The sequence below is a fragment of the Fistularia commersonii genome, chromosome 4 (assembly GCF_037954325.1).
Source record: "Fistularia commersonii isolate RoL2024-O1a breed Wild chromosome 4, RoL_Fcom_v1.0, whole genome shotgun sequence".
In the NCBI taxonomy this organism is placed as follows: Eukaryota; Metazoa; Chordata; class Actinopteri; order Syngnathiformes; family Fistulariidae; genus Fistularia; species Fistularia commersonii.
In genome coordinates this window covers 8173724-8196390 of record NC_141287.1, presented here as the reverse complement: position 1 = coordinate 8196390, position 22667 = coordinate 8173724, and the positions used below count along the sequence as shown (strand labels likewise).

General features: G+C 39.0%; 1 protein-coding gene across 5 annotated transcripts in view; it reads right to left on the bottom strand.

The window, feature by feature from the left end:
* The window catches only part of il1rapl1a (interleukin 1 receptor accessory protein-like 1a), a 173386-nt gene that overhangs the window by 96349 nt on the left and 54370 nt on the right, over positions 1 to 22667 (bottom strand). For all 5 annotated transcript variants that reach the window (XM_086145067.1, XM_086145062.1, XM_086145065.1 and 2 more), the window contains exons 3-5: positions 10488 to 10773; positions 3970 to 4156; positions 2639 to 2792 (exon numbers count right to left, since the gene is read on the bottom strand). In XM_086145067.1, coding sequence (XP_086001193.1) covers positions 2639 to 2792; positions 3970 to 4156; positions 10488 to 10773 — 627 coding nt within the window. The remainder of the gene's footprint in view (positions 1 to 2638; positions 2793 to 3969; positions 4157 to 10487; positions 10774 to 22667) is intronic.

Here is a 22667-nt window from a genome sequence, read left to right as displayed (position 1 = left end):
TTCCCTTCTGGAGTTCCCAAGCCAGTGATTATGTTGTTGCAGCATGAAGAAGCTATAGCTCTCACAGAGGGCTGCTCCAATACTGATGAAGTTAAACTGAGGCTATTCACTCATGGAAAGGAAAGTTGGGAGGATATTTGAGCCCAAGGGTGTCACATACTGTAGAAATTCATACAAGCAGCTGCCAAACTTGTAACTATCAAAGAATGGGATATCTCTAACTCAACCAGACTTTGGCAAACGTGTACGTTACAATGGAAAATTGTAGCCCAAGCTCATGCTTTTTTAGTTAAGAACTTGGCCATTTTCACAAGATGTCATACTACAACTTAATTTTAATTTTGCACCTACTATGTACAATACATATGAATTATCAAAGCCAATTTAATCGTAGGAAAGATTGGTTGAAGGAAAGATAACATGTTTTGCATGTCTTTAAATATCTTGGCGAGGAAACACACACACATACTTGTAGAATAAATCCATTACAAAACGATCTTCTTTAAATCATAGGTGATTCACAGCCAGCAGCACAGGAAAAAAACATATATATACAGAGAAACACAAAACTATAATCATTTTGGTCTTTCATTTTCTCCGACTTGCTCTTGTTAACACATGGATTTAATCATAAAGCGAAATCCCATGGATCATATTATTCTGCCAGGTTAGAAGAATGTACATAAGGGGGTTGGTTGGCAGGTAATATACAATATACATAAATAAATTATCAGTTATTTGAATGTTTTACACACATTTAGTATCGCTTCATGTCACTATCTCTTCATCTACACATTTTCCTTGAGTATATCTGCATCACTGATGTGAACAATGTATATTAGCTTGTAATGTATATAGCTTGTGGAAATCACAACAGGAACCAGCTGGTGAACATATATAATATAAGTAGCATGGGGTTTAGTTGTTAACCTTTGTGCAGTGTGTGCAGTTAATTGTATTTCAAACTGAGTAATAGAAAGGACAAATAAAAAAAAATAGCCATGATAATTCTGCTGCAAGAGTAACACAAAATGACTAAATTGGAATTCACCTTCCATCACATGACAAATCAGACCTAGTTTTAACAAAATTCTTAAAATACTGGGATTGGATTTTCTTTAGGGACAGAAGAACCATTCTTGTTGAGTCATTGCTCAATCGTGGTTGACCACCTTGTCCTCTACGATACCTGGTTGGAATAAGGGGTCATGTATATCTTAAAATCTTGAGAAATAGAATCAAGACTGCCCTTGTATCCCTTGTGATTTAGGGGGGGCAGACCTTTTAAACTGTAGCACTGAACCAAAAGCTAATCATAGACCTATTGCTTGCGGCTTTTACATATTTTAATGTAAAATATTGCTCATGCATGTCCTTTACAAGGAAACATGAAAAAGAGGAGTGCTATTATGGAAATTGGGATAAAATGAAATGTGTTGACCTCATATCTCCCTCATAACTACTGAGCTCTGCTGATGGTAAAATGCTGATCTATCAATCACCAGAGCAGCCAGCCTGGAAGCTTTCGCCATTTGCAACAGTTTGCCAAGCTCAGGTTGAAGTATCTTGCATTTCATCTTGGCCAGATAGCAGCTATGTGCTCCTTGTATCCTCATCATATCATATAAGAGCAATGGCCAGGAACACAAATAAGCATGGACAAGATACCAATCAAATTCCAACCTTACTTCTGTATCAGCAGACATTGATCGCATCCTGTGTGTATGCTTACACAGCACACACAAGCACGCACGCACGCACGCACACGCACACACACACACACACACACATACACACGCATGCCCACAAAATCCACGAGGAGAGTTTTACATTCTTATCGGGTTCAAAATCAGATACACACTGAGCAAACTTGTAGAACAGTTTCTCACAGATTTCCATTTATATTCAAAATCCAAATAGCCATATGAGGCGATATAAGGCTACCAGATGCTGGCAGTGAAAGATAAATTGGGGATGCTGGCTGGTTAATGACGATCCATAATCAGATAAGTTTTAGTGGAAGAACACACAAGCTGAGACTGACCAATCCCAAGATTTTACTCTGGAGTCCATTTATACTGAGAAATAAAGAAACAGATCAATTAGATCAATAAATAAATGGACGAAAGAACTGATGCATTTTTATGTGTTCACCTTGCAGATATATAACATGGAGAGAGAGAGAGAGAGAGAAAGAGACAGAAATAGGGAGAGAGATAGAGATAGAGAGAGAGAGTCTGGAGAAAGACAGGTAGTGTATGGAGATCGGATGAGGTGTAAATCTCCTGACCTTGGTTGTGGCTCTTTAGCCCTCTGTGTGAGGGGTTTTAGCCTATAGCCTTAAATATTTCAACAGTGCTTGGCTGAGTGGAAAGTGCTGAGTAAGAAAAAGGGATAGAGGCCAGGCCTCAACCTCCCCCAGCAATTACCACAACAGCAGGACATTGCTGCAGTGCTCAGTGGAGTGTGCATATTGAGTGTTTGTTACCATCCATTCATTTCTTTAAGTGCCTCTGACGGTAACAACTGATACTTATTATTCAGACAGGACCTCCAAAAATAATTTGCAGACCACTTTAACCCTGCAACATTTAGCACTTTTACAGTTTTCTCATTGGTGATTCTCACTGAGACTTACCAGTGACTGTGAGTTCAGTTGTCCTCCTGACCACGAAGCCACCAAAGAGGACCTCACAGGTGTAATTTCCGATATCATCTTCCTTCACCTCCTGGAAAGACAATATGTCTCTCTTCTGGATGACACTGGCACGCCACTGCTTGGGATGGCATTCCTGTGGATTTGAGTAGAATAAGCATATCAAAATGAACACCTTTTACCAAAACTTGCAAGTGCAAAATCATTTGAGAGTTTTTTTTTTTAAGTACAGCCGAATCCTCTACATCCCAAACTTTGAAGGAGGAGAGCATGACCACTGAGAGGAGGTAAACGGCTTAGCTTAAATGAAAACCCCAAACGGCACACTGACAAGGCTTCGCCATCATCATATTTATTTGATCAATATTTATTGCACTGAACTGAAACCTTTCAATTCTGTCCTACTTTGTGGTCACATAGGACAGTGAATGAAGTTTGCTGTAGTCCCTGCTGACTAAAATAAAAGTATTTATGCTGAGCAACGTGTGTGTGATCTTCTGCGAGTATATTGTGTTGATGCGCAAAAAGTGACATGATCTTCAGGACTCTGGCACGGGCATCGATGGCTTGGTGGATTCCATTCCACCAATGCTCCGGGCAGCCTTTAAATTCAATCACTGTGGCTCTGCAGTGGTCTAAATAACTCTACGATCCAGCACTCCCAGTCATTACCTGAGCCATAATTGAATTCTGGAGATACCTAGAGGTCGCACCCAGCCAGCTAATCTACTGCTGATCTGCTTGTGATTAGTCTAGCCAGAACCTCCAGGATGCACTTTGTTGTCTGTAGGCCATACCTGACCTGGGAAAGTCAGGAAGTCAGGCAAGAGAGCAGGAAGTACACAGTAAAAAAAAGGTCCAAGAGGACATCCAGGTTGTCTGCAGGGTTGATAGTGACATGGCACAAATTTCTCCGGAATGCATGTTTTGGTTCATTACAATAGCTATCAGTGATGTTGCCCCCCTGCCTCAGTCTTTACTTTCTATAGATGATTGAGGATTCTGTGGCATATCGTGGATATACAGCTGATGTAAGTCATTGTCATAATTTGTATCAATACATAATTTGCTTAAGTGATCTGGAACCAAATATCATACAAGGTTTTTAGAGATTAACAACCAAGAAATTAGATGGAAACAAACCACTGGACCATTTAAGAGTTTTTCGCTGACATATAATCACAAACATCAGTGCCTTCCTACTTACTCCTTTCCAAAACATAACAGTATTCGAGACACGTAAAAGTTCAGAACACCTCAAGGAAATTAAATTGCGTGGCAGCAGTGATAACAAAACAACTGAACACACTCACCTTATACCAGGTAATTTCCAGCTCTTTGCCTGGTTCAACATAGTCATCAATATCAGGGCAGAGTATATCTTTACTTTTGCTGAGTTCAGCCTTCTCAGTCCGTCTCATGTTAGAGTTGTAGCACATGTTAGTGTCATTCTCTGCCACAGTTAGCGACATGGACACCTTCATGCAGTAGGTGGAGTTCCTGTGAGGAATAAGACAGAGATAAAAGAAAATTAAGATTTGTTTTTATTTATGTAATACTCGAATGTGACCATATTATAAAATGGATAACCATTTTGATCATGAAAAGTTAATTGAGACCTTAGATGTAATGATCAAAAAACAAACAAACACCAATACTACACTGCCCCAGTATCTGTTTACACCCTCCTAGTTATTTTTATACCTTTGCCGTCTCCCCCAGTCCAGCAGTTTAGCAATAAAGATGTGTTCAGCACCTTAACTGAGTCAATAATTCGCGCTCACGTCCACTATCAGATTTTTGGGGGGCAGTCAGTCGGGCATGGGAATGCTAATCAGGACCAAACCTGAGGCCTTTCGGCTTGAAGAGAAAGTCCCTTCTGAACTACTGTAAATAAGCCTCAAGCCCCAGAAACCGTCGTCTCACTCACCCCTTGATGAGCACTGAAGGATACCTTTCTGTGTGACTATTCTATGTCTTTAGTGGTGCTATATTTACTGTCATTGTAGTCAAATGTCTCACGGCACCTGCCACCACAGAAGTGACTGTGCAACACTCACACCACATGGTCAAAAATGGAAACCCAAACAAAGAACGAGGGCACCTTTGTTGCTATAACAACCTGGCTGCGGGGATTTGCGGCCATTCATTTACAAGAGCATTCATGAGGTCAAGCAGTAATGGTGGCCAACAAGTCCTGGCTTACAGAGTAATGTAGTTCATCCCAAATATAATCAGTGGAGCTGAGGTCAGGGATCTGTGTTCTTTCAAGATGAACTCAGAGGACTATTTTTTTATGGATCTTGCATTATGCATGGTTGCTCTTTCATGCTGAAACAGAAAAAGGCCATCTCCAAACTGTTGCCACAAAATATTTCAGTGAAATGCGCAAGCTTTCTTTAGCGTAAAGAGGAGTCGCCCAAACCATTTATAACGGACCCGGACTTTTTAGTCTACATGCCTACAAATACATCTCCGTTTACTGCCACCCAGCTCAGCCTGACTGACTCGGTCAGTCACGTGGTTGGCTGAATAGCCATATGAGCTTTCATTGCATTTCATTACATTACGTTAACAGCGGGTTAGATGCTCCTATTCACTGTAAATGACAGGTTTTCATATGAACTACTCAGGTTATGGGAGCAATAAGGGAATCACCTCACTCATATAAACAGTTCTGACCCCCTGCAGCCATAAAACACAGATGCAGCCCCACCAATACACATACACACTCTTTGAAAACAAATGCAGCAGCTGAGGATGGCAGCAGAAGGAGGATAGCCGCTGGGAATAAGACAATAGATACTTATGCTGCAACAAAGAAAATGCCTAAAGGGCATCTATAAAAATGTAGGAAGCAAAACTAAGATGCAAGATATTACAAGGGAGCAATGCCCTTTTGGTTCTCGAATGTAACATTGTTGACTCAGAACCTCCTATCTAGAGGAAAGTGTGTGGGAGCACAATGCGCTATTGGGATATGATAAATATGTAGACAGTATATATTCTTCATCCAAGAAATACATAGAATAATGCAAAGACACTAAACAACAAATGTACGGTTGTAAGGGATCACATTGGACAATATAGTGGAATATGATGATGTTAAATAGAGACACCTATGATTATTGAGATATTCTAGGATGATTTTTCAAAGGCACACCAACATATGCGTAAAAATATATTATGTTATTTTCTATAAATTTGAACCAACACACACACTAACACACGCACGCATGCATGCACAAAAAAGCACACATACGTGTAGAGGAATAAGTTAATAATACCGGACAATTTGATAGACAGATCAATGCTTGGCATCATTATCTTTCTTCTTCATAAAGTTTTGCACAAAAAAGTACTACACTATTGTACCATAACAATAAATGCACCCCTTCTGCAGTGCAATTGTACGTGGTCTCCTGTTAGTTACTAAAGACTTACTGTGAAATAGATTTTGTAATATTGTGGTGCACCTTATGTATCCAATCAAACCGTTTCTGAAGGTCTATCAACGTATCCTTGTAATATTTTGATAGAATTTCATTTGAACTTTGGCCTTGAAGAGGCAGGCACGCTGCCATTTTTAGCTGATTCCTCCTGTTTTACCACCACACACAGTGGATATTGTTACCTTCTTATCTTTCACACAGTACCCTTTGCCAAACCTCGAAAACAATGAAAAAAACAGCTGCAGTTTTATTTTAATTTTCTCTTTGTGTTTGTGTTATGACTGGAAATTCTAATCAGCATCAACTTATTGTCACATTCTGTGATGCAACTGAAGTTAAAGTATGAATAACACACAACCTTACACATGGGAAGGGGAGGTATATCCAATGTACACCAGATAGCCCTTCTGGAAAGAAGATCAGAACTAATCCACCTGAGACATTAACGTGGACAGTGAGCCAAGATACATATTTACATGTTACATATTTACAGCAGGGACCCTGAGTCCCCTGTAGGAAGGTGTCAGTGGTTGTTGATTGATGGACAGCTGGGGGGCTGTCCTGCTCTGTCTTTCACCTCTGTCATTTCCCATTTCACTGTAAATGTTTTGGCTATTAGTCTGCCGGTCACGTTAGGTCTAATTCTCCACGCATTATTATCTCTCATGCAGGATATGGATGTAATCATGAGAAAGAAATACACATGGTTTAATCCACTTTAGAGCACAGACTCAACTAGATGTTTTTCCTGAAATAAATTATCAGGTGGAACAGGGGAGGGCCTGCGGTGACGATGTGCACCGCAACATTACACTCAAGACAAGTTTATCCAGAAAGGTAAAACATAGAGAAAGTACAAAGGAGTGAGACTGAGCTAGGGATCCAGTGGACATTACAATGTAATTCACACGACTGAAGTTACCTGTACGGCGTGAATACACATGAAAATGGCGTGTGTATGCAACAGAAAGGACACGCATGAGAAAATCTACATTTCAGGGACAGACAAAAAAGAAGAATCCATCATCTTACAGGAAAAGTTAATAAGAACGAAACAATTCTATTAAATGTTCAAAGACACTGGATAAAAATAAAAAAAACGCTTTTGGGTATGAATAGCGCATATTATTCAAAATCTACACTGGAACAACTTCCCAAATTTAGACAAAACTGTAAATATCCCGTTACAAATTAAAGTACTACACTTTTGAAATTAGCAACAGCGACAAGATCTTAAATAATAATAACCAAAGTTATCTCGATGCCGCATAGCGTCATGATTGCTGGCTGTAGTGCTGAGGTTTTAGATGAGGTGGACCAGGCTTGCAGGATGTTCTAGGCAGAAACTGGAGTGCTTCCACTTCACACCAGCAACCTATCTGCTCTAAACACTCCTACTATTAAAGGACCTGCAGGAGCTTCAGTCTTCTCCAGATTGTCTGCCTGTTTAAGTGTTTTCACTCTCCTGGATTCCACGTGTAGTCCAAATGTCCAAATCCCTCTCCTCAGAACATTTCTCACCGAACCCCCCCACCCCTTCCCTTGCTGGATATCTTCTGCTGCTGGGTTCACATTTTATTCTGGCTGACTCAGCTGTGAAAAATAACTTGTCAAAAGTCCTTGTCATTAGCTTTATTTCTAAATTTATGAACTGAATATGATTAAACTTCAAAATAACTTTGGTTAAAAAAACCTTTCAATATGATCTATAAAACAAAAGCTGCTTTACCTGCTCTCATAGGAAATTCTGCTCTTTCAATGCACAAGTTCAAAACCCTTTAAAAATATATGAACTTATTGCATTTGCACTTTTCTCCTTTCCTTTGTTTGCTTTTTAGTCCTTTTAGAGTCATGTCCTTCTGCTTCCTCTTTGACAGTCTAAAAATCATTTTGATTATATTTTTGTGAACTGTCAAGAGTTCTAATTCATGCACTTTTCTTGACAGTGTGGTTACCATTGTAGTATTTGAGGTTTTGTAAAATTAAAGTCTGCAAAGGGTATTGTATAAAATTCTAATGTGGCAATAAAAAGACAAAGGATTTATTTTCATACTCTGCAGGGAGTATCAGAGAAGTGTCTTTGGGTCAGATGGGCTAAAATGCATGACTCAGAGGCTTAATCTCTAACAAAGAGACATTTGATTTTGGTTCTGAGGTAAATCTCTCACAGAGCTCCGATCACTGGATCTGTCAATTTTCTCCACAGCTTTAATGCATTTGCAGAACCGTGGATAATTCTTAGTAACAAATTCTGCACTTTACAGAAATAACAGTATGGATCTGAATCACTTGAATTAGAGTGAAGGATTGTTACACCGATTAAAGACAATATTAATTTACACCGGAAAAAATTTTGCTAAATGAGCTCGGTAATGAAATGTCATATAGTACGGAGTATCATTGCATGCAAACACAATCTCACCGGTCACATTCAATGTAGCCTGCAAGATTCTGTAGTTTACTAAGAGGAATTTATGGGATTAAAAAAAAGAAAAATGAAATGAAGATCTGGAATGAGGCAATTATGATGGGTGTTCTCCACTGTAAAGGTTAATAATTTACTGCAGTATAATTATGCATCTTATCTTATTATACATCATATTAGTCTGTAATAGCTTGCCACAGTCTGTGTGTGTTGGGGTGTATATTTAGCAATCTCTCTTTATCCATGCAGATATTGAATTATATTTATTTTCTGGAAACCCACTTTAAATTAACTCACTTGTTCACGCGTCACACATTCAAATGAGTGGGGAATTCTGGTGACTGTATTACAACAATGTTATGATATTTATAAGTCACTGCCCACTGTCCCTGGCCAGATAGATTTTCACACTCTTCCGGCCGTCCTCTGCTGCTGGAATGCCACTAAGCCTGCCAAGCACGAAATAGCATTTTTTGATTGTTTGAGAATACTCTAATGATAGTTTATGCCCATTCAAAACACAGTGCATGGACAGAGGTGGGACCTCTAAATTGTGATTGAGAGGTTTGAAAATACAATTTTATTCAGTTTCTCTGTGGTGTATGATCATTATTACTACTTGAGTATGAAGAATTTGCATCATGCCAATGTTTAATTTCTGGAAGATTTACTTTTTTATGATGATCAAACATTTTGCTGCATCAAAATTTTTTGACAGGTTCATTACCTTATATTAATGTTTAACTGCATTTATTTCAAAGTGTACCACTTGGAAAATTAGAAATTAGAAGCGAAAAAATACCTAAAAAGCTGTTACTTTTATAATTACTGTAAGGAGCCCCCCGAAGTCATTCTTCAAAAGATCACGGAAAGTGATTGTCAGTGTTATCTTGCAAGTCAGTTTCTCTAAGTGTATCTTCTTCACTTATCTGTGGCCGGTGGGACTGCTTCTCTCGGGGCAGCCATTATAATAGGATCTTGGCCCCTGCTCTGTTTGGAGTTAATGTCATTTAAGCTACCATTATGTTCTAGTTCTGTCTTGAAGTTGTCTTTTCATTACCTGACCAAAAACTGCTCATCATTAGTTCCACGGGTTTATTTATTTATATATCTCTGTTTATTTTGTTTGCTGTTTTGTGTTCATCATGACAAATTGTATGCCTGCTCTGGAGTTTATAAATTAAATTTTAACGATTTAAAAAAAAAAAGGTTGCGGGGAACGCTGGAGCCCATCCCAGCTGTCATCAGGTGCCCTGGAATGGGTGTACCCCGCCTCCAGCCTGGTGATAACTGGGATAGACTCCAGCATCCCCCGCGACCCTGAGCGCAGGATAAGTAGGAGAAGATGGATGGCTTAACAAAAGGAGCCAACATTGATTTCACCTTTCATAAAAAAAAAAAAAAAATATGTTGGGATACAGATTCAGTCTTCAGTGGTTATGGTGAAGCTATACAGCAAGAACAGCGCAAACTTTGGCTACAAGCATCAATGTGTTCATTCAAAAAGGAGTTCATCTTGCAAGTCCTCTTGACTTTAAGCTTGTTATTGGACTAAATAAACACAATGAGATAGTTAGAAAAAACACATTCAGTGTCTCATAGCCTCATCTTTCTTAATGCAAGTCTGATTTGGCCCAAAGATAGATCTGATGTTGCTTTTTGATGGTTATTTGAAGGCCTCAACAAAAACTTGTTTTGGGACATGGAGGTTGTCATCACAGGTCTCTTACAAGGGCCTGGTGTTTTTTTTTTTTTTACTTTCGCCCACAAAAAAACTCTGAAACACATAACCTTAAAAATATTGTGAAATATAGAAAGTGTCTGCTTCCCCATCTGGTTCTACTGCTGGTTGCCAATAACAAAGGGTTGAGTTTGCTTGTATTCACTTATTCTTTCTTGCATGTTCCAACTTCTGTTTAAAATTCCCCATTCTTGCCCTTTCACACATCCTCACCGTAGGACACAGGAATAGAGGCCAACATCTTGAAGGTCAGCAGGTCTGAACCAAATGGCGTCTTCTTCTTTGCTCATACGCACACCATCAAAAGAGATGGGCTCCTCAAAATCGCTGTGGCCATGACCCGAGCTGCGGTACCACATGAGGCTGAGGCCCACACTCTGAGCTTGACTGTAGTTTGCACGGATGTAACCGTAGAAGAGAGCGCACTTTAGTCGCACTGGCTCCCCCTGCAGCACCCGATACTTCAGGTAGTCCACCGACCAATCGGTGCAGCCATCCACTGAAAGAGACAAAATGAGAGACATTCAGTTAGTGTCAAAGACAGATTGATAACTAGGATTGATAACTATTCTGCTCATCATGGTTTATATTTTTTAGACCATAAGCTATTATCAATGATGTAGTAGACAATGAAAGCGGGAAGATCTCTTTACTTCTCTCTTGGGTTTTTGAACCTTTAGATGTTCTGCAGGGACAGCTTGCCGCAACAACCGAACTTGCAAACTGCAGCAACATTTAGGACTGAACAGTAAAACACTGTCGCCCCATACATAATATCTGACTCATCCAAGTGCTGAAAATGAGCCACAGCTCAACTGCCAGAAAGTGCAAGGCTAGTTCATTAAGAAGAAATATGCCAAGGGCTTGTTACTTTACCAACAGTTCTATGAAAAGATATATTCCTGAGACTTTTTGTCCCACAGTTTAGTCTGGAACTCTGATCTGTCTTTTTATATACAACTCTTCATCCCCACTCGGCTTATGAGAACATCCAGGTACGAGTGTGCAGAACTGTAAGAGTTAAAGTGTATTAGTTGGATGTTTGCTTTCAAGAGCACTGTATCTCAGGATATACAGATATCTCCTTGCATAATCTATTCAAATTCTCATTTCAAAGAAGGAAAAAATAGCAAAGGTATCAGCCTTACATACTCGTGAAGCTAGTTAAATTGAGCAGATCACTTGCTTCATCCTACAGGCAGATATCAATCTGCTACTTAACTACACCTTGTTTGTCCACCAGGCATGTATTTGGGATAATATGCATGTGCATGAATGTCTGAAGGGGTTGAGAGAAGACTTGGTGATGCTGTGGTGAGATAAAGCAATAAGGGCCCTGCTGTGTGCGAGTCTGAGTGATATAAAGCCTCAGAGGGACAGCTATGCTTGTAATTAATACTCTTAATTACCAGGGATGTGTGTGTGTGTGTGTGTGTGTGTGTGTGTGTGTGTGTGTGTGTGTGTGTATGTGTGTGTATGTGTGTGTTTGAGCGCGCTCGTGTGTGTGTGTGTGTGTGTGTGTGTGTGTGTGTGTGTGTGTGCATTCCCTATATGAATGGCTGTCTGCCTAATTATATCTGTTAATTACCAGTGGGGTTTGCCACACATATGTGTGTGTGCTTACATACAAATGTGATAGGAACAAAAAGTGTGTATTTGTGGTTCAATGTGTGAAACCACGTCTAATTATCATTCCTAATAAGGACACTAGGGCCTGTATAGATACAGGAAGACATGCATTCTCTCCTATGTGAATGCCTGGTTAAATGCTCATTTGGGGTATCTGATTGTACAGTTATCCAGTTTCACATTGGTAAATTTCATTAATGTAATTTTAGCTTTAGAGCTTCATATTTACCACAAATATACAGAAAACCCTGCTTTTTGCAAGTCTTAAAGCAAAATAGCTTTTTTTACATTATTTATATTAGTTTTTTCCTCAATTCTCCCTGGATCCTGTGATCAGTAGAATATGAAATGTGAAAGAGTCTGTCGAATAGAGAACTCCACCTCTATCATCGCGATAATTTTTCATTGAAAGCAGTCTTTTACCTTTTCTGCATATCAATCTGCGAATCAGGAGGGACAGTGTAGACTTCATTTAGCTTGTCTTATGTTTACACTGTGCAGCTCTAATGAATTTGACCTATGCTTTGCTCTCATACTCTCTTTCTGGCCTGCTGTTGCAAAGCTGTTTGTACTAATGAGCAATTCACTTTTTAACTAACTTTTTATTCAGTGGATGTATGCCATTCACATTTGCTTTCACTGTGCAGACTGACAAGCACCCTGTCAGAGAAAGAGCAAATTACTGTCTGACTCTGAAAAGGCAAACTCCACATGCATAAAAGAATGCACATGAAAACCCGCACAACAAGGAGATCTTTCATTCCACACAGATCTCCTGTTGGGAATTGTTTAGTGTGATGGCCTTTTGTAAGAAGGAAACCATATTTATGTCTGGAACTCAAAATGTTTTTATCAACTCAATTAGAGGCTGACATTTCCCACATTCCAATACTGAGCTGGAAAATCAATGATTGGATGAATACTGCACTCCCCGCCTCTCACTTTTCTCTACTGACAACACACACACACACACACACACACAAACACACACACGCACAAACACACACAGTATCATTCCCCATTTCCCCCTGCAGCCCAGGGACTTCACACCTTTTGTAATGATTCTGTTCAGCCACTCTTACACAAGCCCAAGGATGTTTCCATATGGACACATTCCCACATGGCTGTCAAACCTCTGCTGCCGCACCACAAGCTGCAGCCCACATTTCACAGGCTATTCAGTTTCCGCTGCCCAAACACTGCTACATCACATAATGGGCACGGCAAAGAAATGGAGGGGTTATCAAACTACAAGTGTGCTTCTTGGACCTTTATTACTTTCCGAGTTTCATCAGGTGGCATTAACTAAAGCAATAAATAGGTCGCCTTTAGCTACAATAAATGTATCCATATTTGTGTATGATGTCCATCTGTCAACATTGCCAACAATCTGGAAACACTCAAAAACCAAAAAAGTGAAAAGGGTAAAATTGATGCACAAACACATACCCCCCCTCACACACACACACATTAGCAAAGGAAGCAGTGTGTGTGTGTGTGTGTGTGTGTGCAGTTCCTGCTTCTCGTTCCCTCATGATCAAGCTGCCTAAATTCACAATGCTGAAGTATCCCCAGTGTGCATCCCTTCTCTTCTTCTATATATTTCTGTGGCTGACTGCTCTTTCCACGTCACTACCTGCTCTTATAATGAAGTGTAATTATCAGATGTTGGGTGGGTGGCAGGGTTCTGGCAGGTCATGAAGATAGTCAAGGATCTATATGCAGATAAGGACTCTTAATAACTTTCTGTCTCTTTCGTTCTCGCTATGTCCTCAGTTTACACCCACTCCTCATACATAACTGAATTCTAGCCCTATTCAGCCAACTCAAACCCTCTGGCGTCTTGTATAACAAATAACCCTTGAAGCAAGCAAATGATATCTGTAAGAGAACTATGGAAAACCTCCTTTAAAATATTGGCAAGGGTTAAGATTACTACTACTAAAATCTATATACAGCAGACTTTTGGGTGTTCTTTTCCATTGTGAGTGGCAGATATACCAATGCCTCAAGCTAACTGTGCATCTATGGTAAATGGGCTCTAAATATAAATAAGAATTACAATAAGAAAGAAAAAAGTCTGAAAAGCAAAAACAACAGATCCTTTTCTATGCACTCTTTAGCAGATTACAGAAGTTTCTCTTTCACTGGATGTGCTTCAACTCGGTGTCTGTTTAGGATAGCTGCTATGGTTTTCCATTCCGCGTGCAGTTTCTCCATGTCACTATCTAGATAAGGTAAAGATAAGATAAACCTTATTGATCCCCAGGGGAAATTCTTTTGTCCTGCAGCGTAACAGTTATAGTTTCAAAAATAAATGTGAATATAAATATAAATAGAGAGACAGTTAGAAGACAGAAAATAGCAAAGACATCCACGAATAAATAGACAGCAGGGAGAACAACAACAGCAACAACATCAGGGATAAGCATGGCCAAAAGAATGGAACAATAAGGGTGAAAATAGACAACCAAAACTAAACAACAATATAAATAGAGTGACAATAGCAATGACAAGAATAAAATAAATAAACAAAAATAGGCAGGATGCGTGCGGGCTGGGACCAAGAAGGAGAAAAAAAGACAGCGGAGTTAGAGCATGACATGTGAATGGGTGAGGTAGAGAGGTTGTGCCTCGAAGTGACAGGGTTGTTCTTCCAGGGTAATCAGTTCAGTTTAATCAAAAGCTCTAACATGGATGGATCATGGCCTATTTTGGACCATCTGAAAGATGGAACTCCATAGGGGGGATTTTGAAACAAAATGTAACAGAATTGACCATCGGGGTCAATTATTTCTGGTTTACTACTGTATGTCATTCTGCCTCTTTGGTAAAATGCTGCTTAAAGGAGCATTTCCTTAGGAGCTAAGGAAACAAAAACATGAAATTTGTAACATTATCAATGTATGCAAATATTATTCAGTCTGATGGTTTGTCTCTATATAGTCAAATACAGACAAAAATATCGGAACAATTTCTTGTAATTACAGGTGCCATGACGAGTGTAAATGAGCTGTTGCATGCCGTTCATGAAAAAAACAAAAACAAAACAAAACAACTGATGCAAGGCAGGTGAGGTGACCAAACCTAGAGTTCTTTTGATACTACACTCCATCACTGTTCTCCTTGTTTGTGTTGGAGTATTTCTAAGCTTGGTTGAAATAATTATTGTTCTTGACATCCCAGAAGTACAGAAAAAGGCCTATCTCAGACCATGTGTAAAAGGACTCCATAATAATTGTTATGCCATTTGCCTCTGTCAGAAAGAATAAAAGCGATGTTGCACAAGCACGGTTCAGGGTCCCGGGGTCTTTAAAGCTGAAATTATTTGATTATGATGAAGTTTTAGAAAACAGATCAATAAAAAAAACAAGCGTTTGTTTCATCTGTCTGAGATCCAAGTCAGAAAAGATGTGGGCTGTTTTATCCTGGTCTGCTGTGGTTCAGCTGGAAAGGGCTTGAAGAACAACCTGTAACAAAATTAATTTCAGACTTTTAGTTTTTTTTTGTATTTATTTTGCTTCAGTTAAAAATGGTATCTGACTACTTTGTTTTGTTTGTTTGCTTAACTTGGTACATTGCTACTGCTTTTGCATTGTCTGAATGCAACTTTAAATAGGTCTTTATTCCTACTAGTGTCTCCAACATAACCCCCCCCACCCACCACACACACACACACACACACACACACACACACACACACACACACAGTGCCATCAGTGCCATCCCATCATCTCTCACTGACAGTTCACCAAGTTTCATTTCTATGCAAATGTGGACCAATACTGATAATTTTGTTCAAATGATATGGTGCACTACCTTTGCTGTTAGAAACGGGAAGAACAGTGTTGACTTTTTTCCATTTTTATTGAATTATGGGTTGAATGAGAAAGACATTAACTTAGTTAAAATGTCCAAATATTAAATATAGCTTTATCCTTCATCACTGGTGCAGAAGGATTATGACGTTAATTCGTTGGGTTAATTTACCAGACATGCAGGATACATGATGCATATACTCATCTTCACCTGCTTTATATAAATACTTTTGTTTATTGTGTTATCCTTTGACAGGATTTTTTATTTTGTATTGTAAAACAATGTCTATAGTGAATATAAAATAAAGAAAAGAGGTCAAAAATAAAGAACATTACATTACCAAGAGTAATTCTCTTTTCTGATGGCCTTGAATATTCATATAATACTGAACACAACTGGTCAATATCTGTTAGGTAGGAGTTGAACAAAAGTGGACAGACCATCAAACTGTCCACAGTGAAGCCCTTCTGTTGAAATTAATTGCGCGGAAAAATATAAATATGATCTGGCTATCTGAGAAAACAGAAACAAGCCATAGGAGATGGGGAATATTGATTAAATGCGATGTGATGGCTGCATATGCAAATCAATCAAGCAACATGTCTTCTAGAGCAGCTGCAACTGAACTACTCGCTGACATGACCCCAAGCTGGTCAGCCCAGTGCCAAACTTGGAATCTATCTCTGCCCCTGCGGGTTCAGTATTGTAGCCAGAATTTTGGCTGGTTTTGCTGATTGCTGAAAATAATATTGGGTAATTCTGGGTAATTTAAAATGCTCTTATCTTGTCAGTTAGAATCGCTCTCCCCTCATATATTTGCATCAGATACCAGCATTTTACTCAATGGCTACATTCAGCATCACTCGCAGAGACGTATTTTATTAGCTGGACTGATGCTGTAAAGCATTTTCACTTTGTTTCACCTTAGTCTTTTACCCAGTCTTGAATCAGGGTCTGAGGGGAGATAAACACTCACAAGGACACCAACACCAAAGTGCTCAGTTTGTTGGTATTGCAGTCAGAACACATAGTCAATTGAAGTGATTTACTGTAACTTTGTGACAGTCTGGAGGTGTGAGTGGTGTGCGGTCTTTTCAGGATTTACCCAAACACTTTGATATCTGCAACATACTGTCGAGCGGTGTTTCAAAAAGAATCAAGTGATATTTCTAGCGAGAAAAAAATCTGGCACGAACTATACAGAGCCCATTTAACATAGAGCAATGCGAAAACATTGCTTCTGCTGTATATCTTTATTTGTGTTTAGTAATTAGGTTCAGGATACAATGATCATTGTTATGTTCTATTGGCTGACTACGCTAATTGCCTACATGGAGATAGTTACACCTGCTGGGACTGCAATGTAGTTTGTGATACAGAAATAAGTCAATTAATATTATGGTAGTTGATAACTTAATTTCCATTAACATATATTCAAGTACTAGATGTAGCTATACATGAGACACACTGATTAAATGGCATCCACTCATCATTTTGTTCTTTAGCCAAATTAAATCATACTCGATTTCTCTGCAGTTTGCTTTATTTTCTCATCCGTACCTTATTTGTAGTGCATGCACTGCAAATTGGTCTGTAATTCAAAGCAGTGTTATATTAAACTGCTAAACCTGCACCTGAAGACCATACAAATGGATCTAGTAGCAATTGGGAATGCAGTAAATGTAATTTCTGGAAGTAGATGTTGACATTTGCATACATAGTGGCAGAGTAATTTCCAAGGCAACATGACGCTTTGAGCGATAAACCAAAAACAATACTTACAACTGCAGTAAATCCCTCAACAATGGGATTTACCCCGAACCCCACATATATTCCGAGTATACATTTGGAAAGGAGCAGTGCATTGCTGAAATGATTGCAAAAATGACAATAAAATGTAATATGTGTTTCATAATTCCATATATGGTGCAAGTACTTGATAAGCAAATTATAAAAACTTTCAAGTTTGTCAGAAGGTGACAGTTGCTTCTGTTTCATAGGGAAACCAGGGTGGGTTGTTGCCCTTGACCAAGTTCAGCTGAGCTCATTCAGATCCTTTTAATAACTCTCCAATTGACTTCAAATTAACCAGAACCCGTTATAGAACAGAAATTTCCCCTGTTGTGTGAAAAAGGGTGTCAGCGAGACATTAGCTTTTTGACTTTCTACCTCTTTTTTTACTCACTCTCTCTCTTTCCATCATTCAACCATTCTTCCTTTCTCGTGATGATAAAGGCCCTTTTTAAGGCGAACATAAAGCTTGTCAGGATTTGGCCAGCTGGAGAAAGTAATTTGAGGCCCAAATTGATGCGCTCTGGATTCTCAATAGTATCTCTCCAATAGTGGGGGCAGGAAAGAGGGAGATGTGTCGGCAAGGGTATTGTTCCGCGTTCTTTATTTCACAGGCAAAGTTAAGAAATGCGCAACACCGTCCATGCCTGCGGCCGCTGTTACAGGACCGGGGAGGACAGCCAAGCGTATAATAGAACATCAAAAAACATATATCTTTACAACTAAAAGAGTGCGTCTCCCTTATATTGTCTGTGACTCAACCGGCATCGGGAATACATGCAAATAAAGTCCCTATGAGTTGTAAAGTCAAGGTTGAGTGTGAACGCCATCCATCACTCTGACGAGTTGCGGGCAGGACAACCAGAGGGTGTACTGGAGCCTCTGGACCATGATAAACCTAAAGGGGATAAAGTATATCACATCACAGGTCGTTCCAAAATGCAAAGTGTGTGTATGGGCTTTCTGTAGATTTTTTTTTTCTGTTTAAGCATTAACCAATGATTGATTCAAGTGTTAGTCGGCTGTGTCGCGAAATGTCAGTAATTTCTTCTCTATCTGCCTCTGCATTGTGTTGAAGGCGCTCTCCACGGTGCAGCTGTGATCAATGATATTCAGGCTGAGCTGTCACTCCGCTAATCTCCCCCAGTAGAAATACAGCTCGGGAAATGTCATCAGAACATTTGGAATTGTGTTTACACTCACTGCAGGTTCTATCACTTCTAATTTGACAAGTCATTATCACCCTGGTTTCTCTCAGTGTTCTCTCTTGCGGACTCAGAAGAAAAAACAAAGAAATAAAGCAAAGGCATTAAATTCCACCCCAAAAAGATGGAATTGCACTATCAGTAATCAGGTAATCCAAAATGTATACAAGAATATTGAGGATTATTGTTATTTTCTTGCATTTGTATAATCTATGCTACTTTATATCATCACTATGTCTCTAAAAATGATCTCCCCACAGCCTTATGTTTATAGAACACAAAAAAAAAAAAACGGGAAGCCATCACGATGAAATTGTTTGCGGTCTGGTAAAAGGGAAGCAGCTGGTGATCGTGTTTGCTTGTCCCTTAGGATCAAGTTCGCAATAAATGGGAGGATTCTGAGGGGGAAAAGCTAAACCTCCTTGCAGTAGGTGTGATTGGATACATACCTTGGATGTATTTTACATAAATTGTAAGTTCCATCCAAAAGGAAAAGAAATAGGATGACAAACAATAAAAACTATGTCTGTGTCATGAACACCAAGGTTTCTGTCATTGTTTTGGAACAGGGGACCTCGTTGTTCAGAATCAGAAGAGCCAGCAATTGAGCCTCAGGGGCCAATTTACTGCAGGACCGGGTACTTTATTTGCTTGTTGCTGTTACCTCTATACTCGTAAGTGAAGGATCCATGTTTTTTGAAAACCCCACTACAATCCAATCCAAAAAAACAGGAAACTAAGATGGCAACTCAAAAGTTTAGTGGGGCATTGGACTTTGTACCCTCAGGGTTTGAGAATGAGTGTTTCTCATGAACCCCATTACAAGACAGAAAACTGACAGTCTGGTGGTGAGAGCTCGAATGTGTCCTGTGGCTGCAATCGGGGACACGCAGAAGAAATGGGATCCTCACTGGACACCATTAACGTTGGTGATGAGAACCGGGGTTAAGTGTTTCAGCCTCTGGATGTGAGGCCTTTCAGTTTGCATCCAATCACAATTTGGAGGTGCCTATATGAGTTACTTTGCTGGAGTCACACACACGATGTTTGGTTAAATACAAAGAGTTCAGGTTTGCTGAACCTAAACCTTTATGTTGCTTTAGTCATAAAAGGCCCCATTCATTATTTACAATGTTGCATAACATATTGGAATGATTTATTCATCAGAGACATTAACCCTTTCACGGCTGATAATGAGGTTTTCCCGAATTCATTACCCTGCCGTTATATAGCGAATGGCTGTGTTGTCATTATTTATCATCTGATAAAGTAGGTCACCCTAGAATTAGAGTTATCGGTGAAGATAGTGAGTTTCTCCCCTCGACATTCAAGGAGTGAGACACTTCAGTGGAAGCAGACGGCTGATTTGACGAGTAATCGAGGATGGAACTCCCCTGCTCTCCGCACCGGGATAATGTTTGTCGCTGGAGCCATACTGGGAAGAACATCACTAAGAGTAAAAATATGAAGCCCCTATTATGCTCGCAAATAAGAATGCATTATTTTCACAGCGGATGTTTTCATAGCTTTTTGTCATTTTTTGAATGAGTGTAAATAAAGTTCAAGTATTTATGAGAAAGAGAATAACACTGTGTCTTTTTAACATTTATTCTGGTCTTTTTTTCTTTCTTTTGAAGTAATCCTTTCTGAGATTGTGATCAAAAGAGTGAATGGTGGTAGTGAGTGATCAGTTAAATGTGTCAAAATTTGCTGGCCATCTATCAATATAAATATAATAAAATAAATAAAATACATTTATTTTCTGAAAAATTTTCATCTTCTGTTATTAAAAATAAAAAGAAAGGAAGATGGATTTTTGATTTTAAAATGTATCCTCTCACCAATACTTCAGTTTCTTTTTTTCTTTGTGAAACAAATATAACTCAAAATAAGAGGAAAAAATATGGGTTTAAAAACCCCCCAAATATATAAATAAGTAAAGCCATGAGCATGAATAAGGAATGTGACGCTAAAGCACAGTGATGGCAGGAGAAGTGACGATGAGGGAGACGGTGGAGAGGAATGAAGCCAGTGACCCATCCAGTCAGTCAGGAAAAGGACATTTCCAGTGAGAGTTGACACTCTGGGCCAGAGAAGATAATGACACACTGCCCTGAGCCTAGACTTAGGCATCCAGCCCAGTGCTATAAACACACACATGCACGCATGCACGCACTCAAGCGAGCACACACACACACAAAAAAGTAGTTTCCATTGTATTTTTTTTAACCGTCATGCCATAAAGGAAGACAGACGTATTCATAATATAGCAAGGCCTGTCTATCCTTTCTGTTCATAAATGTTAATGACACCGTATCATATTACCTGTGATTCATTTTTATGACAATGACATAAATTTACACTTAACTAATGAGTTTATTAATCCAGTTACACTGTTTCATACCATTACCATTCAATCAATTTATCTATCTTGGCTTTTATTGTAAACTATCAGATATCCAATATCCTCCATTAATAAATCCAGAGGGAAAGCATTTAATAGAGTGGCTCTTTCCACAAAAAAGGACAACCAAAGGCACACAATCTAAAAGGGTGTGCCTTGAATTGTTTGGTCTGCAAAAATTAAATAAATAAAAAAAAAAGTCATGTTAATTTTATGTTTCTGTGGAGGTTCTCAGTCATCCAGGTCATGGTGACTTCTTGTCGAGGTCTTCTTGTCATGGCAACTGGACTTTTACCCTTCATCCAAGATGCTTCTTCAGTTCAACTGAAATTCAAGCCCTGTTGCCAAGAAGATTTCAACAAGAATTAATGTTATGTTGTTTACCATTGATTACATTTTGGAAGAAGCCAAGAAGCAAACTTTTTAATCGCATTTTTAAAATGTTTTGAAACAGTAATATTGTCAAGATAATCGAAGAAGAGTCAAAGTTCAAATGCATAATCATTTGTTCCAACAAGGTCAAATGGATGGTTACTGTACTGCCTTTTCACAACTCTGATATCACCATTATTTCGTATAAAAGTGAGAAATGGAATCTTGACAGCATGTAAACACAACGTAACTGCATGCTATCTCTGACAGACCGTCTGAATATGATTCTCCATTCACAATCATATACACAGGATGAATGACATCATGTATGTATTGCCAGTGGGGAGGTGAGGGGGGGTCTGTCTTAATATATTATCAGAGAGAAGAGAATCTTATGTTCAAACTACTCTTAGGATTGTCCTTATTTAACTGTTGTTGAATACTGAAAAGTTTGTTACAAAACCAGCAACAAGTTCATTATTAAAACAAGTGATTTCTCTTGCTGATTGCCAAGCATAAGACAGAAACGAGAGGCGTAATGGTTTAACTTGCTCATCTTAGGCCTGGAACCAGAAGTCTGATTCTCATTTGGACAGTCAACTCTAGACTTCAGTTATTTTTAACATCCAAGTAACATTTTCTGGTTTGGTCTGCTCCATTTTTCTTAACTTTTATAATAAAGGTGTGTGATTCTTATGTGTGTTCTGAAATTTCCTGTGAGTCACCTTGGGTTTTCTTTGTTAAAGAAATCCATCAAAGTTTCTGTGCGAATTCCCATTCTCTTGACTCCTTGCTATACTTGATTGAGTTTCCGTGTCTTTCATGTTCTGCTTTGGTTCTTGTCTCCATTCTGTTTCCCAAGTGTGTCTTTTCCTCCTTTTTCCTGTCATCACCTGTGTCTTGTCAGTTCATCAGTCCTTGTCAGCTTTCCTCTGCTTCTCATGTTTCTTCTCCAATCAACTCCCTGCCCTCGTGTTGCACACCAGACTCATGTTCTGTGATTAGTTCGGCTTTTGTTTTGGTTATGTCTTGAGCCCCAAGCCTTTGTCAGATCCTCTGTGTTTTAGTGATTCATTCTCTTGGTGCGATTATATTTGTAGTGTTTGGTTTTGATTTTCCTATAGTTATTTATCCAAAGTTCTCTCTGCAATCCTAACTGTCTTAATTTGAATT